Raw genomic sequence first — 17,394 nt, forward strand, 5'->3', positions numbered from 1 at the left:
GGAAAAGATGCCAAATATCAGCTGGGCTGGAAATTCTTTGCACAAACCTGCGGCTGCTTAGAATGCAAATGCTTTCATTAGTTGAGTCTGTAGCTGCTGCGTTAGTTCAGGGCTAACAGGAAAACCAAGGTGTTAACGCTTGGCTCAAAGGACATGGAAGCCCAATAAAAACACAAACAAACAAAAATGTTTGGCGAACAATCAGCATATACCAGAATCTACATACGGAATTGGTCATATGATTTTGATGAATTGAAAAATCTCAATTCCCATCCCTAAATTTAGGTCAAAAAACGCTTAATTAATAATTAATTTGATTGGAATTACAGCTAAATCAGAATCCAAATTAACAGATAAGGTCATACAGCACTTAAGAAATCTGTTCCACCCCTGGACCAAAAGTATTTGGACAATCGGCTGCCAGAAGATTTCATGTCCAAGTGTATGTTATTCTGTCGTCATTTTATTGAAAGAGTTGATTTAAAATGAAGTTCCAGTAAATTAATAATTCAGAAATGGAAGACCTATAACAGAATATAATATCTGCCAAAAGCAGCCTGCCCTCACAAATTGAGCGACTGTGTACAAAGGATAAGGCACCAACACACCCATGACCAGGAGCTTAAGTGGCTGTGATTGGAGACGCTCTGAAAACAACATTTCATCTGTTTTTCAGTCAAAGCTTCACGGTAGAGTGAAACAGAAAAACATGGAGGTTGGGATTTCTCTGAAGGCACATGGGAAGGGTTTCAACAATGACTTTCTGTGTGTACCTTCACCATGAAGCTGTGACTGGTGCAACAACATGCAAACTCCTCTAATCACAGCCACTAAAGCTTGGCACCATAGGTGTCTTAGTGGATTTCATCACTTCTGAAGTTTCTGCATGCTCTTCTGCACCTGTTTAGGATGTGCATTCCTCCACTCTGTCTGACCTATGAGCTCAACTACATCTAAAGATATACAAGGTCTGTTAGAAAAGTATCCGACCTTTTTATTTTTTAAAAAACCTGATGGATTTAAATCACGTGTGCTTGCATGAGCAAACCTTGAACCTTCGTGCGCATGCGTGAATTTTTTCACGCCTGTCGATTGCGTCATTTGCTTGTAAGCAGCCTTTGTGTGAGGATGGGTATAGTCTCTCGTCGTTTTTCTTTGCAAGGAAATGGCGGAACGACTGGAGCAGCATGACTGCATCAAATTTTGACACAAACTGGGCGACACCCAGGTGGAAACCATTCGGATTATTCAGACGGCTTTCGGTGATGATGCTTTGGGCATCACACAGATTAAGGAGCGGTACAACTGGTTTAAAGATGTCCGCACAACGGTGGAGAGTGAGCCGCGCTCCGGGCGGCCATCAACATGCTGAAATGACCGGATCATTTCCAAAGTGAACGCTGTGGTGATGCGGGACCGTCATGTGACTATCCGAGAAATTGCGGAAGAGGTGGACATCAGCACTTTTTCGGCACATTCTACTGTGACAGAAGATTTTGCCATAAAAAGAGTTGCAGCGAAATTCATGCCGATGGCTTCGGCACGAAGCTGATGGCAGAACAAAGCGCCACCGTGTTGAAGTCTCACAGGACATGTTGTGACATGCCCACCTCTTCCACCATTCGGAAGATTCAGACGGCTTTCAGTGGCTTTTCAGTCGTGTGACTATCCGAGAAATTGTGTACCGCTCCTTAATCTGTGTGATGCCCATAGCATCGTCACCGAAAGCTGTCAGAATAATCAGAATGGTTTCCACCTGGCTGTCGCCCAGTTTCTGGCAAAATTTGATGCAGTCGCGCTGCTCCAGTCGTTCCACCATTTCCTTGCAAAGAAAAAACGATGAGAGACTACACCCATCCACACACAAAGGATGATTACCAGCAAATGACGTAATCGACAGGCATGAATTAATTCACGCATGCGCACGAAGGTTCAAGGTTGGCTCATGCAAGCACACATGATTCAAATCCATCAGGTTTAAAAAAAAAATAAAAAGGTCTGATACTTTTCTAACAGACCTCGTATGGACCTAAAGATTTCTGGGGTTGTTGTCAGTATTAGCAGGTTATGTGCACAAAAGGTGCACATATCTCACAAAAATAACTCCCATTTCTCTAGCAGTGACTGATTTTGTCCTTATCATTGTATTCTCATGGGAAATTTATACCCTGAAATTAAGAGGAGAAGTCAAACAGAATGGAATTTACATGGATTGGAGTCCAGCAGGAACGCACAATGATAAGGAAGTGACACACACACAATGTTTCCATTTAGAGACTCTCATTTTTACCCAGTGGAAAAGCTGCAATCAGAGAAATGACGTGTTGCACTGAAGGATTAAAAAAAGGAGGTCATTTTTACCTTGTAGAGACGTATGGCGGCCTCGTGCCTCTGGTTGGTGGCGTGTAGCCTCAGTTTATCCACGCTGTTGCTGTAGTAGTCACAGGCATTGCACTTGAGGTGCACGGGGTTGCCAATGGCCACACACTTTAATCTCCACTGGTTGGCCTTGCCTCCCTCCTTGATGTGGGCCACCAGCTGGTGCTTCTGCATGTGCTTGTCGGTCTTGCAGTGCAGCTGAAAGTTGGCCTTAAGCTGCGTGTTGTAGCTGCACAGTTTGCACTGGTAGACGTCACCCACCACGCAGCGCCACTCCTCCTCTGGCAAAGAACGCTCGGCGTTGACGTGGGTGTTGAGGGCCTCCAGACTGTCCGTGGAGTAGCAGTTGCACACGGCGCACTGGTAGAGGCGGAGCGAGGGGTCGCTAATGGGTGGCGACAAGGAGGACAGGGAGGGATCTGATGAAGACATGCCGCCCAGGCCACCCGCCGTCACCAAGGAGAGGTCGTCGGCCATCAGTTGACTACTGGCAAGACGCAATTCCGCTGATAGGTCACTGTTCACTGTGGAAAAAAGTCAGTGAGAACACAGGTTAGGCAGAGAGATGAGAAATGTTTTAACACGTGGTACATTAAGAAGGATTTCACACATGGAAGCATGGCGGCAGACACAGCAGGAAGGGCGGGCCGCAAAAAAAAGAGGTACAACGGAAAGACAATGCACCGGTGAAAATACAGGAAGGGATAAAGCACCGAGAAAAGAAGAAAAGGCTCTTTTTATTAAATAAAATTAACTGTGGGGGAAGCGAGTCGTCTGTGCAGGCCTCACTCACACAAAAGGATTTGATAAAATAAAGCCTCACAGAGGACTAGGGCTCCTTACAAAGTCTTGTCTATAAAAAAAACCCTAATAGGATTGAATCAGGATCAATTACAATCATCCTTTTCAACTTGCTAACTCGCTCATCAGGTAGCTTTAATTACTGCTCTCAGTAACGGCGGGACAACGGTTTTAGGGCTGCAGGCTTTCCCCACATCCACACACAGATTTGAAAGGCAGATCAATGAAATACACACGTGTTGTCTTTCTTCTGCCTGCCCACCCTAGAACAAAAAATAAGAAAAAGAGATCTGCCATTCATATAAATGTAATTAACTCTTGCTTGATCGCTTCCTTGACCCTTTAGGCACGTTACCAAAGCACACTGTGTCTTTTATATTCAGATACCATCACGAAGCAGCGTTTGGTTCACAGGGAGTGTGCTATAATTACACATTACTCATGAAACAATGAGTTGATTAATCAAATGACAGAAAAATATTGTCAATACACAACAGGGGCCTTGGTGGCCACAAGACCAAGGCTTTGGAAATTAAAAAAAATGAAAAACAAGTTAATTTTAAGCTATGTGTAACTTCAAAACCAAACGTATGGTGAGACAAAGAGAGAGAAGGAAGAAGCGTCAGCTATGACTACATTTATGCAAATGCTTTTTGCTGAAGTGTGCGGACTTGTAACCACGTTATCTGAGATACAGAATGTAGCCACTGTCAAATAATCACAAAGTAATGGATTATTTCTATGATTTAATAGATTTATATGGGAAAACACGCTCTCTACCACAGACTTCATTCACTACGTATGTCACTTGAGCATCTCCATTGCTCTCTTACTCTTTTGAGGCTAAAGTTATCGAAAATCCTTTCCACAGGGTTTGTGAGGAGGTATGACTGTGCTATCAGAGTGTGAGAAGGCAGAAGCTGTGAAACAATCCGAAAATTAATGATTTAGCTCTCTGATTTTGTACATTTGTACATTCTGTACAGAAGCATTCTTATCTTTCTCAGTGATGACCTCACCTGCTCCTAATCCATCCTCAATTCAGCATTCACTAATCATCCAGCAGGTGCCAGTATCTTTGGAGGAAAACAAAGGTTCAAGTCTTCAGGGTCTTGGTACTTCCTGTCTTACTGGATGGAAGCAAGACTTGGATTCTAACCAGTGATCTTAGGAGAAGACCAGATGTTCTTGGTACTAGGTCTCTTCGGAGATTCCTTGGGTATCACTGGCAGTATCGCCTGCATGGTGAGCGAGTGTCAACTACAACATTTTGGCCATGTGGCACATTTCTAAATTAATTAACTCATTTAATAATTTTCCAAAGCCTATAATAATGATTAAATTAGTTAATTATTTTAGGCATTCATGACTGAAAAATGATAAACTTTGACTCATTGAAGCATCTTAGATATAAAAATGCATGTTTATCACTTTATCTTATTTGTTTGATTTTGTATTCTTGCTAAAGCTGTAACCGTGTGGTCTGGATACATTTTGTTTAAAAAAAATTGGATACTATGACTGGAATCTTGCGGGACCTGCTCTGACTCTTCTGTGATCAATGTGGAGCTAATAATCACATGCAAATATGCAATATTACAACTGTAAGATTAAGGTATTTAGTAAATTCCTGTAATCTGAACATATCTAGTCTACATACTAAATTACCTATACTACAATTTTCTCCTGTATTAATATTTAGATTTTAATACCTGCTCCTGTATATCATCCAGGAGGTATCTTTCTTATGTCTTCATTTATTCATTCATCTTCTACCGCTTAGTCCAATTAAGGGTCGCGGGGGGCTGGAGCCTATCCCAGCAGTCATAGAGCACGAGGCGGGGTACACCCAGGACAGGACGCCAGTCTGTCGCAGGGTCACAAACAGACAAACAAACACAGACACACCCACACACACACCTACGGACAATTTTAAAGAGTCCAATCCACCTAACCCGCATGTCTTTGGATGTGGGAGGAAACTGGAGCACCCGGAGGAAACCCACACAAACATGGGGAGAACATGCAAACTCCACACAGAAAGGCCACGAGAACTGAACCCATGACCTTCTTGCTGTGAGGCAACAGTGCTAACCACTAAGCCACCGTGCTGCCCTTTCTTATGTCTTATTATTTATTATTATATATACCTTTTTTCTTGAGCCGCTTAGGTGGGTCGGGAGAGTTCCCATGGGATAAAAAAGCTTTTCATCCTACCATCCCTGGTTCTCAAGACCAGGCACCTAAGTGGCTCTACTCTACTCTTTTCTACTCTTCTGTTTTACTCTTCCTTTTTAGATATTTAGATATACCTTAGTATACTAGCATAGTTCCACCTGAGAATTGGAATATAATATATAAGATATACCTTACTGAATTTTCATATATTACTAACATACATTATTTCTGTGCAATCATCCTCAAAAAGCCTATTTTCATGTTAGCAACTAGTCAAGCCAAGCTAGCAAGGCTACCTGGCTCGATGAGCCAAAGCGTCCAATAGCTATGCTAGACTGCTAGCTTGATCAGTGGCAAAATAATTAGGTGAACGACCTGTTTGTTTATCCATTTCTTTCCTCGTGTATTCTGACTAATTTAACACTACACTGTAAATTAATAAAGGATAAACTCTTATGCTGCCACAACATAAGGCAAGAAATAAAAATAAAATTTAGGGTGTGTAAATCTGCTCTTACGTGTGCACAATGAAACATGCATCCATATACATACATGTGTGTGCACATGCCTTTGTGCATGAAGCTGCAGCTCACACCTACTAAACCTGTGCACAGCTGCGCTCGCGATGGGGAGCAGCGTGTTACCGGTGTAATTCACAGAGACTACATCTGCTGGCTGGGCTGTGACCTCCACGCTGGAGGAGGGAGTGGGTGTGCAACACTGCAGGGTCATTGTTAAACCTCCCTCACTCCAACGGGAATCCGCTTCCTGCTGAGTAAGTGTATATACATATATATGTGTGTGTGTGTGTGTGTGTGTGTGTGTGTGTGTGTGTTTGTGTGTAGTGCGTGCACTCTCTAGGGTGAGGAAAGATGGGGTGTGCATGGAGGAGGGATTAAGAAAATTACAAATGAAAGATTAAGAATAATTCTCATGTGGCGTCTCATAATCATTTTTTAATCAGTGAGAAGGGTCAAAGAAAGGAGAGAAAGACAACCGGGACAAAATGAGAGCAGAGATAAGAGGGAAAGAGAAAGACAAGAGGGGTGAGGCAAGGTAAAAAAAAAAAAAAAAAAAGACGGGAGCTTGACAAAAGGTGAGAGGGCAGGAAGAAAAATGAAGAGAGGCAAAAGAAAAGACAAAGAGTTAAAAAAGAAACAAATAAAACCACTCCAGTGGTATCAGATGACATGAGATAAAAGAGATTAAAGTGGCTGAGGGAGCAGAAGAATAAGAAGCATGAAGGCAAAAATATTTTAAACGTGAAACCCAACAATTTCTCTCCAACAAGATCTCAAAGACGAGAAATGTTTCAGTGGCGTTCTAAGGTTTAATGTTTAAACAATACGTATGATTCATTGTTTAAAATACCTTTTCCATCCATTATTCCATAAGACACAAATCAAAGTCGACTGAGGAACGACAGTTTAGAATTTAAGTGTAGTAGATAATGTTTGGCGTCAAGGCTCTGACCTCATCGCTCGCTGCAGCGCTCCCATAAAGTAGTATTAATTATTTAAGGAAGTGAATATAGGTCACCAGGTGTCTTCAAAACAGATGTTAAAAGTTTGTAGCCCAAAATAGTTTTTAATCACAGAGGTGAGCAGGAGGTAGGAGGAGAATTTATTAGTTCGACAACCTGGAAACACTGAATTTCTATGTGGTGCGTCACGTGACTGAAGCATTTGCGATGAATCATTTCATGCAGATTGGGAGACGTTAATGAAGGATACATAAATCCTTTTTTATTTTTAGAATGAGATACATCACCATGAGCCAAAATGTAGGGGAAAACAAAAAGGCCATGTGTCCAAATCCAAGCCGAGTGAGGAGTCAGAGTATCTGGGTTTGTGATTGTCTTGGATGAAGACTAAGATACAGGCTTTCAATGATTTTGAAGAGCCCAAGATTGGATAGGTTGTTACTGGAGGTTTTCCAACACCCTCTGCCTGCCCTTGACGTCGGTGACGGGGAAGATTTCCAGTATTACTCACCTAATCCAGATCCAAGAGCAGCCGCTGTTGCAGGGTCTAGCTGGAATGGGTTAATCATCATCTGAGCATCTGGGCCGCCGCTACCAGCTGGGCTCTCCAGTTTGACTCCTGCCAGGCCCATGTTCTGAGCCAGGTAGTACTGGTAAAGCTCTGCCTCGGCCGGTGCCAGGCCTAGATGGAGGCTGTGTTGGATTTGCTTCATGTTTTGCTGGAGCAGCATCATGTTGTGCATGTGTTTTTCACTGGTCATGTGGATTCGCAAGTTCCGAGCCACATTGGTCTCATAGTCGCATACCTGTTGGAACAGAAACAATGGAAATTTACTCAGTAATAATGCCTCATATGCAAACATTAAAAATACTGCACTGAAGTTTCGAGAGTATCTATACAAGAGAATGCTCTTGTACTGGAATACACCAGAAGAAGTACTGTAGAATATCTGGCCAAGAGAAATAATAGACACATTGATGGGACATAAGTGAAGTTGTTCCAGACATCAACCAAAAAACAAACTACCATGATTCATTACCTCACAGCGCCATGTGGGCTTCTGTTTGGGTTTGGACGGTGAAGGTGCACCACAACCTCCAGTCAGGCTGGCACTGGACACAGGGTTGGCGTGATTATGGTTGTACTGTGCCTCACTGCCGCCATTTTGCAGTGTTTGTACATTGTTTAGATGCTTGTCCGACTGCATGTGGATGCTAAGGTTGCCTTTGGTGGTAGTTGAGTAGTTGCATACCTAAAAAGTCGGAAGTTAATATAAAGATGCACAGTTATTTAGCCACGACTGCACTGCATTGCTGTACTATTGTGTGTTTTCTTACTTGTAGGCGTATTTATAGTTACGTACTCTCTAGATACCTATCTCTGCATGTGTACCTGTTCTGCTGCTATAGTGAGTGAATCTCCCACAGGGGATCAATAAATTCTAATCTTATCTTATCTTACAATATATGTATTTATAACAAACACTGGAATCTGAGCACAATATAAAATAACCATTAGGAGTCATTTTCTTAAGACATACCTCAACAGTGACATACAATTACCTTAAAGTCATGATACAGTAGGTCAAAAAAAAAAAAAAAAAGAAAAAGAAAAAAATCCAAAATCCACATGCAAGCGGATTTATAAAACATTGTTAAGTCATAACATTGGACCATGCAAATGTCAGAGAGACTGGTATGTTTTTTTAATCACATGAAAAAAAAATAAGACACCCAAAGTGAGGGAAAATGAGATAGACAGACCTCACAGCGGAAGGGTTTGTATCCACAGGTATAACTTTCGCCTCTGGCTAAACGTGGGTGAGGCTGTCCTGTACGGCAGTACACACACGATCCACCTGACTCTGGATGTTTCTCCTTCATGTGCGCATCCAGTGTCTGCTGGTACTTGTAGTGCCAGTTACACTTGGGACACTTGAGCGTCTTGCAAGAGTTACGTGAATGCATCATTGTCATGTGTCCTCCCAGGGACCGGGAAGATCCCAGGACCGTATCACACTTTGGACACTCGACCCCACTGCCTGGAGATCCTTCACCTGGACCAGGGGTACCTGGTGTCCCTGGTGTTCCAGGTGCGCTTGGGTTTCCTGTGTGGTGATGCAGAGGCCCAGGACTTTCATCATCTCTGCGTAATATCATATCAAGTGCATGAGAGGATGGCGACGACGCATCACGACATGCTAGGGCTTCACTGGTTGAGTCATTGCTGCTTTCCCGCTCTCTAGCAGCTGCCAGGGCAGTGGCCAAACGGCCCTTCTCCATCTCCAGCTTCTCACACATAGGCAGGATAGAAGAGGAGTTGGATACTGGGCTTCTGCTGTCATTTTTATACTTTAACACACTGTTGGATATGGGGGAAATACTTTGGTTTAAGAGAGGGAAATCTTTGCTACTCGTGCTGCCAGCCCTCTGGCATGTCATTGTCATGTTCATGGCCTGTTCTTCCTCCTCCTCTGCCTCCATTTCTACTCCACCATTGGAGTAAGCATCCTCATCCTGCTCTGGGCTCTGTCCTCCCACTGCACCGGGCTCCTGCTTAATTGATGGGTACTGGCTCAGGTCCGGCCCATTGGGTTGCAAAGTGCATGTGTCCCTAACTTGGCCCTTGCAGTCACTATCAGAATTCCGACCTTCCGAGTTGCCACCAGAGGCAGCAGCAGCAGAACTCCCACTTGGGGTTCTTTGGGCACCAGCCCCTCCCCCGAGGTTTGGGTTGATCTCAGCCTTTGGCATTGTTTGGTTTCTGGGGGTTTGGTCATTAGAGGAGCTGCTGGCACTGCCCTTCAGGAAGGCAAAACCTGCTTGAAGAGAATCGGTATTCTCCCCACTATTGTGGAAAGCATTCCACAATCCGCGGAGCCCCATGTCTGGCCCTAAAAAGTTGGCAGGTGTGGGAAAGTGGGGTAGCACAGAGTTGGGGGGTTTTTTTGGTTCCAGAAAGCTTATAAGAGGTTCTTTGTCCTTGCCAATACCCTGGATGATGGCAGACACATGCTTGTTGCTCAGAAGCTTCTGCTCCTGCTCATTCAGGGTCATACGGTGGTCATGGACAGCATGCGTCACGAAGGACCGACTGTAGCCAAACGATAGCTTGCAGAGGAAACACATCAACACTGGCTTCCGCCGCCCATCAGGCACACAGCCCTCAAACTTGGACAAGTCCACATTGTTTGGGACATCTTTGGACACACAGGAGTTTTTGGCTGCACCATCCGCCTTAAGATAGTCTTTGTCATTCTTGTGGCGGAGGTCATAGACACGGAAACTGTGCAACACAGGACCAGCACCCGCCAGCCCTCCAGCTGAGGTATTTGGGAAGGAGGGATGGTCGGCTGCCAGGGGTTTGCTTCCAAGGGTTGAGGCAATGTGGAAGGTGTTGATGATCTGGGGGTAGAAGGACGTGGGTGCAGCAGGCTGCTCCCCCCCAGGGCTCAGGCCACTCTGGCCATTACTGGCCTGGGCATTGGGGAGGGTCTGGGGAGACAGCAGGCCCCTAAACTTGAGAGCTGCTGAAAGTCCCCCTTGGCTGCCACACTGCTCTTTGGAGTCCTCCAGGATGAAGGCAGATCCATCGGGCTGGTAGATGATCTCACCGCACAGATTCTCGACATCGCTCTCCTCTTCCATTTCCATCTCACTGTTCATTTCCCCCAATTCTGCAACACCTCCCTCACGCTCTCCTTCATCTTCACTATCCTCTCCTACTAACGCTTCCATCTCCTCCCTCTCTTCATGACCTCCAGTGATAGGCAGGCGGGCATTGGGGCAGTGGTGCTCCATGTATTTTTGTAAACTAGAGAAGGAGCTTGAACATTCGTTGCAGGGTATCTCCTTTGCAGGTGCCACAGGAGATGTGGCGGGGGCAGAACAGTCCGAACCCAAAGCTGCTCCTCCTCCTCCTGGTAAAGTCCCGGTAACACCCCCTTTGTTCCCGGTAGTAAAGCTTTCTCTCCGGCTCTGTTCAGTTACAGAGTCAGTGGTTGCACTGACAGTGTTGGGGGTAGTAGTGGACCTCAGCAGGGTTATAGTGGGCTCTCCAAGGCCATTCTCCGGCTCTCCGATGATGGCAACAACAGGTGACATTTGTTTGTTGTTGGCACTGATGCTGTTGGTGACATTTGTCTCCATGGCAATGACGGAGTTGTCCTCAGCAGCAGTGTCCAGCCTCTGGCTACCATGTTCCTGCTGCCGTGACGACACCATAGGGGGAGAGTCACAAGTTGCCATGACGACCACTACATAGGGATCTCATCTCATCCAGCCTAACAGGGACCTGCAGAAAAAAAGAAAATTTAGTGAATTCTCCTTAACAGTTTGCATTATTAGAGAATGCACCGTTAACTTCTAATTAATTCAAAATTCATCTCAATGCATGATCAACTCTCATATGAGATACATTTCAGAACATACAGGATTGAGTTCTCTGAGAGAGATTAGATTATTGCAATATTGCATCTACTGGTGAGCGAAAAACAGGGAATTAATGATGCATGAAATTTTTTTTTCGATGTTCAACTTTATCACAAGTGTGAATTGAATCAGAATTCCTCATGTCATGTCAGGAATGCAATATACAAATGAAGCATCTTCCTTGACTTTAACACTATAACCACAATATCTGCAACAGGAAGAAACAAGCATGCTCAACAGTGGATTTGCATCCTGTGATGGATTAGTTTTCAAGTACCAGCAAGTTGATGTTAAGGCTATACAAGAATGAATGGAATTCAACGGCATTCACAAAATGTTGGGAAAAAATGTTTGTAACTTCACTGTTTCAGTTTTATGATTTATAAAACAGTAGCCAGTAATTTAACAACAGACATAACAACAACGACAATCCTTAAATTCATCTGAATAGGGCAGCGCAGTCTTGTTTGAACCCCTACGTGATATTGCGGGATTTGACAACATCTTGGGACAGCCGACACAAACACAGCAGAGAATCCCTGGGTGGAGTGTGTGAGTTTCAGCACAAACTATTTGGTAAACTTAAAAGCATACTCGTTGTCACCTAGCGGACCTGCCAGTTTAAGACGTGCTGGCTTCAAATGGTTTCCACTGAAACCCCCATCCTCCGAATGGTTTGTGCTGACACTCCCACACTCCGCCCGGGGATTAGTTTCTTCCCACAAACAGCGTAAATTCTAACGGAACAATGAGGTACTGTTTACTTTTCGGCTGCAATGACCGAAGCAGTCGGGAAATGTGAGGTTTTTTTTGTTCCCAGTGAAAAAGGGAAGACGAGGCAAATGGGAGTGGTTGTGTTGGTAAGTGTTAGCCTACACAGCTAGCCAGAGTAGCTGCGTTCTCTCGCCTGCACAACCGCCTTGACACGTTTGAGCTCAGGGTCATAAACACATGTCCACTTTAGACTGCATCATCACTTTTTCTTTGCATTTTCACTTTGTTTGCGTGCAATTTGCCCAAAAACTCAGAGAAAGTGTCGTGATTCTGTCCTTGGAAATAGAGAAATTACGTCATATGCGTCATATTTTACGCCCTTAGCGCCCACCCTCAAACAAGACTGTAGTGCCCAATAGAGGTGCCACAAAAATCTTACCAAAACACTAAATACTTCATTGGCTCAAGGTACATGTCTTTGCCAAGTTTATGAAAAATTTATCAAGACATTTTGGAGTTTTGTTGCACATGCTCAGGCAGATAAATCCGGCTGCAAATTTTTAAGAAATTATTAAGGTACAGCCGATCTGCTCTGTGTAAGCCTGATCCCTTCAGATCTCAGAAGCTAAGCAGAGCAGGATCTGATTAGTACTTGGATGGGAGACCTCTTTGGAACACCAGCGGCTGTGTGTGTTTCTCCAGGTAAAACTGGAGTTGCGTCAGGAAGGGCATCCGGCGTAAAACCTGTGCCAATTACCAATGCGGATCTGGCTGTATCTGCTGTGGCGACCCAGAAACAGAACCAGGAGCACCGAATGACCAACAACATTAAGGTACAATACATTTTCCTAAAATGAAGCACCAATAAACCACATCAACCGATATTTGGACATTTTGACAATCACAGTACAAGAATGACTAAAAGAAGGAAGTAGAACGGGAGAGCGAGGATGCTTCCACAAGGAATGATGTTTGCAATACCAGTTAGATGCTATCAATCCTGGGCGGCTGCTGATCTCTCAAACCGTCACGACTTCAGTCCCCAGACTTTTCACAACAAGGCATAAATGCAACGGCGCACAGGCAAACGTACACATACACACACACAGCACAGGATAACACCTCCCACAGTGCCCACAAACACACACAACACCCCACAATCATTTCATTTTGTAATGACAGGCATAATTTCTCATCACCTAAATAGAACACGAGGGAGCAACTTAGCCGGTCATAAGAGGAAAAAGAGAGAAGCAGAGTGAAAGGATCAATGCTGTACTTGGAGGAAACTAAATGCAACAAATGAAAAGTAGCTGTGCACGTCGCCATCTTTTCACTTGATACACTACCGGCGCCTTTCAGGTGCTTGCGTGTAAATGAGTTTGAATTAAAAGAAAGCTTTAAAGAGCCATGTTAACCTTTAACCCACTCCACCTGCTGCTTAATTCTCCCTCTTTCTTTCTACACTCGCTCACAACAAAGCTACAAAGCAATTAGAGGATTAATCCACAACAATCCAGGGCTAAACAAAGCCAGTGGAAGGGACAGTAAACGCGTGAGGAACGAAATCAAACGTGTGAGCATGGTTGCATGTGCACGGGTGTGCACGCGCTACAATCATGTCTAATCTGACATATCCCAGAGATGATTCCATGGAGACTAGTGAAAGATTAAAATAGAGAAATTATGTTCTCTCTCTCTCTCCATCTCACTCGGTTTTGTGTCGAGATTAAAGGAAATTTTCACAAGTTGCAGAAAATTAATTTTAGCACTTATCATTTTGGATATGGGAGGCAGATACAGCATGTGACTGAAAGAGTAAACAAACAAAAAATGTTTGCTGTTTATGATACAAGATGTCAAGGACAGGTTCAGTTAGGTGCCGTTTCCAGGGTTAAGACTGATTTGCATACACCGAAGAAAAAGTAGACTTGCTTATCAGCAGGTGCTATGAGACACCTGGTTGTCATGGCAACAACTTGGCGAAAAAAACAAGACAGCCATGTTTTAAATGAAATATACATGGTCTATTAGATAATAAACCGACCCTTTTATTTATTTTTTTAACTATATGGATTTGAATGACGTGCGATTACACCAATCATGCTTGAACCCTCGTGCGCATGCGTGAGTTTTTTCACGCGTCGGTGACGTCATTTCCCTGTGGGCAGGCCTTGAATGAGATGTGGTCCCGCCCTCTCGGCTGAATTCCTTTGTTTCACACGCTGCTCGAGACGGCGCGCGTTGCTTTATCAAAATTTTTTCTGGACCTGTGAGGAATATCCGAGCGGACATTATTCGAGAAATTAAGCTGGTTTTCGGTGAAACGTTTAACGGCTGATGAGAGATTATGGGATGTTTCTGTCAGTGTAAGGACTTCCCACGGAGAGGGACATCCTGCAGCGCTTCCAGGCGCCGTCGTCGGCCTGTTTTGACCTGAAAACATCCTAATTTAAGGCTTAATTCACCCAGGACATCGTGAGAGAACAGAGAAGATTCAGAAGAGGCCGGCATGAGGACTTTATGTGGACATTTCACTGTTTAAGGACATTTTTTAATGAAAGACGTGCGCGCAAATTCGCCGAGTCGGCAAATCTGTGTGCGCCGCGACAGGAAAAACACCTCCGTGTTGAAAACCATTTGTAAAATTCAGGCGGCTTTTGATGGCTTTCAACAAGTGAGTAACTGAGAAATTGTTTAACAGCTTGGGCATGTTCCAACTTGCCCGTTAAGGTTTCCAACGGAGGTGTTTTTCCTGTCGCGACCCCCCGCGGTCGGGTCCGGCCCGACATGCGACTCTGCCCGCACATTCTTTCATTACAAAATGTCCGTTAACAATGGAATGTCCGAATAAACTCCTCATGCCGACTTCTTCTGAAAGTTCTCTGTTCTCTGACGACCTCCTGGATCAACAGAGCCTGAAATGTGGAAGTTTTCAACTTGAAACGGTGAGATGCTGCCGCCTCGAAGTGCAGATCGCCGTCAGGTGCCGTGGGCCGTCCTTACGGCAACTCTACCAGACCAAAATCTCTCATCAGCCGTTAAAACATTTACCGAAAACCAGCTGAATTTATCGAATGGTGTCCACTCAGTTGTGCCTTACAGTTTTGAAAAAATTTTGATCAAACAAAGCAGCAGTCTCTGAGCCATTGCTAAACAATGAAAAAACGAGGAAAGGGTGGGCGACTCCTCACTCAAAGACTGCCCACAGGCGAATGACGTAACCGACAGGCGTGAAAAAACTCTCGCATGCCCACGAGGGTTCAAGCATGTCTGATGTAATCACACGTGATTAAAATCCATATGGTTTTTAAAAAAAATAATAAGGTCGGAAACTTTTCTAATAGACCTCGTATACCCAGAAAAGACTGCAGACAACAGATATGCCAGTGCACAGAACTCAGCGAAATATGTTTCACAAAAAGAGTAGAGTACACAATATACATGCTGAGAAAACTATCATCAATATCTCATGAAAATGCACTGGTCACTTAGCTGTGTGTCATCAAGGCTATTTCACATTTGTTTTCAACTCTGGATGGGGTTATTGATACTGAACTGAAATTTTGTACGAAAGAGCAATATTATTTTGCATAACAAAAAAGTAACCCTTCCAACAGCGTGGGCTATGTTATATCTCACTGCGTAAGGAGATTATCTATCAACAAAATTGATCCTCAAAGCTGATAAGGAGACCCTGGACAGGTGTTGGCACTTTGCTAGTCTGAGTAAACAAGGCCGGTTGGTCAGCAAGCCTATTTCACATTCACAACTCAGTGTGTACACAGCTAGGGCTAAACTTCAGGTTGCACAAACATTAGGTGGGGATATTTCTATTTTAATAACTCCTGCACCTAATAAATGACCAAGATTGCAATACTAATGAAGAACCTATTCAGCAAATATATAATTTAGAATACAAATCTACCAACTTTGCAATTACAACATAAAATATAATCAGTGGTGGCCACAGTTCCGTTAATCCGCTAACTGCTAATAGGCGAAGCTAACTTTTTCATTAGTAGATTAGCTTGTCAGCTAGTAGAGAAACTTGAATCTTCAACTGGACTGGGTTGCTTGATGTGAGGACGTTTCGCTTCAAATCGCAGAAGCTTCCTCAGCTGCGATTCTGCGATTTGAAGCGAAACGTCCTCACGTCAAGCAACCCAGTCCAGTCGAAGATTCAAGCTTCTCTACTATGGAAACCACCTGGACAACTGACAGCCTACACAGAAACTTGTCAGCTAGCTTTGAATCCATTTAGGCAGATTCATGTGTGGCAGGCGCATGTGTGGTGGGAGCGTGTATAAATTCGGCCAGTGGTGGGCACAGCTAACCAAAAAGTTAGCTTCGATAACAGCTAATCCACTAACTGTAAAGTTAAGTTTTATAACGCTAAACCGATAAACTGCAAAAAAAAAAAAAAAAATTTCGTTACAACTAGCCACTAACTTTTAGTACTGTCCACTACAGATAAGCCAGTTTTGAGTTAAGCAACGCCGAAGAATGAGCCAGTGGTTCTATTTTATATAGTCAGCCGGCTGTGAGCTCAGTCCTCCCTTAGCAGAAGACAGAAGAGGCTGCTATCCCCCCCAAAAAACAACAGTCATTTACATTCCACATGCAAAAAGACAGACAGCAGGCAGGACACATGAAACGCAAAGCACTTTTCACTCATGGTTTTTACTTATAAACAACTAATCTGGACAGTTTATCGATATTAGCGGTACCTCTGTCATTTTTACAGAGAGAAAATATCACACATATGACATATCTTTTAAAGGAATGCGCTAAATTCTGAAGGTTTGAGCTTTAACAGGCACACTTGCCGAAAGGCATCATGGGAAAAATGAGTCTCCTTCACTGGTTGGTTGGTTGATTTATTTGTAAACACCAACCCACAAGTTACTATAACGTGAGTGTTGGTTTTTACAAATAAATGTGTATTTGTAAATATGTCTTTTTTCATTTGTAAAAAAAAAAAAAGGCATTTGCAAAACTAAAAATTCTGTTTGTGACGTGTAATTCATGACCAACGTGAGTAGCTATTCACACTCCCATCCAGTAGATGGCAGTGTTCTATGCATTTTAACGGGGGGTGGTGGTAGTGGGGGGAGAAGTAATCGAAGAGACATTTGAATTTCCCATAATTGCACGTGTCTGTTAAAAGCTCAAACATTCAGAATTTAGCTCATTCCTTTAAAAGATATGTCATATGTGTGATATTTTCTCTCTGTAAAAATGACAGAGGTACCGTTAATATCGATAAACTGTCCAGAATTAGTTGTTTATGAGTAAAACTATGAGTGAAAAGTGCTTTGCATTTCATGTGTCCTGCCTGCTGTCTTTTTGCATGTGGAATGTAAATGACTGTGGGTTTTTTTTTTTTCCCTTTTTTGGTGGGTGCA

The 17,394-nt window shown here is 43.6% G+C and overlaps 1 protein-coding gene across 1 annotated transcript in view; it reads right to left on the reverse strand.

The window, feature by feature from the left end:
* Positions 1 to 17,394, reverse strand: part of zfhx4 (zinc finger homeobox 4) — a 205,793-nt gene that overhangs the window by 134,610 nt on the left and 53,789 nt on the right. The window contains exons 2-5 of the mRNA XM_034164139.1: positions 8,606 to 11,135; positions 7,882 to 8,094; positions 7,353 to 7,647; positions 2,362 to 2,903 (exon numbers count right to left, since the gene is read on the reverse strand). Coding sequence (XP_034020030.1) covers positions 2,362 to 2,903; positions 7,353 to 7,647; positions 7,882 to 8,094; positions 8,606 to 11,089 — 3,534 coding nt within the window. The 5' untranslated portion in view covers positions 11,090 to 11,135. The remainder of the gene's footprint in view (positions 1 to 2,361; positions 2,904 to 7,352; positions 7,648 to 7,881; positions 8,095 to 8,605; positions 11,136 to 17,394) is intronic.

Source organism: Thalassophryne amazonica, chromosome 1, assembly GCF_902500255.1.
Source record: "Thalassophryne amazonica chromosome 1, fThaAma1.1, whole genome shotgun sequence".
NCBI classification, from domain to species: Eukaryota; Metazoa; Chordata; class Actinopteri; order Batrachoidiformes; family Batrachoididae; genus Thalassophryne; species Thalassophryne amazonica.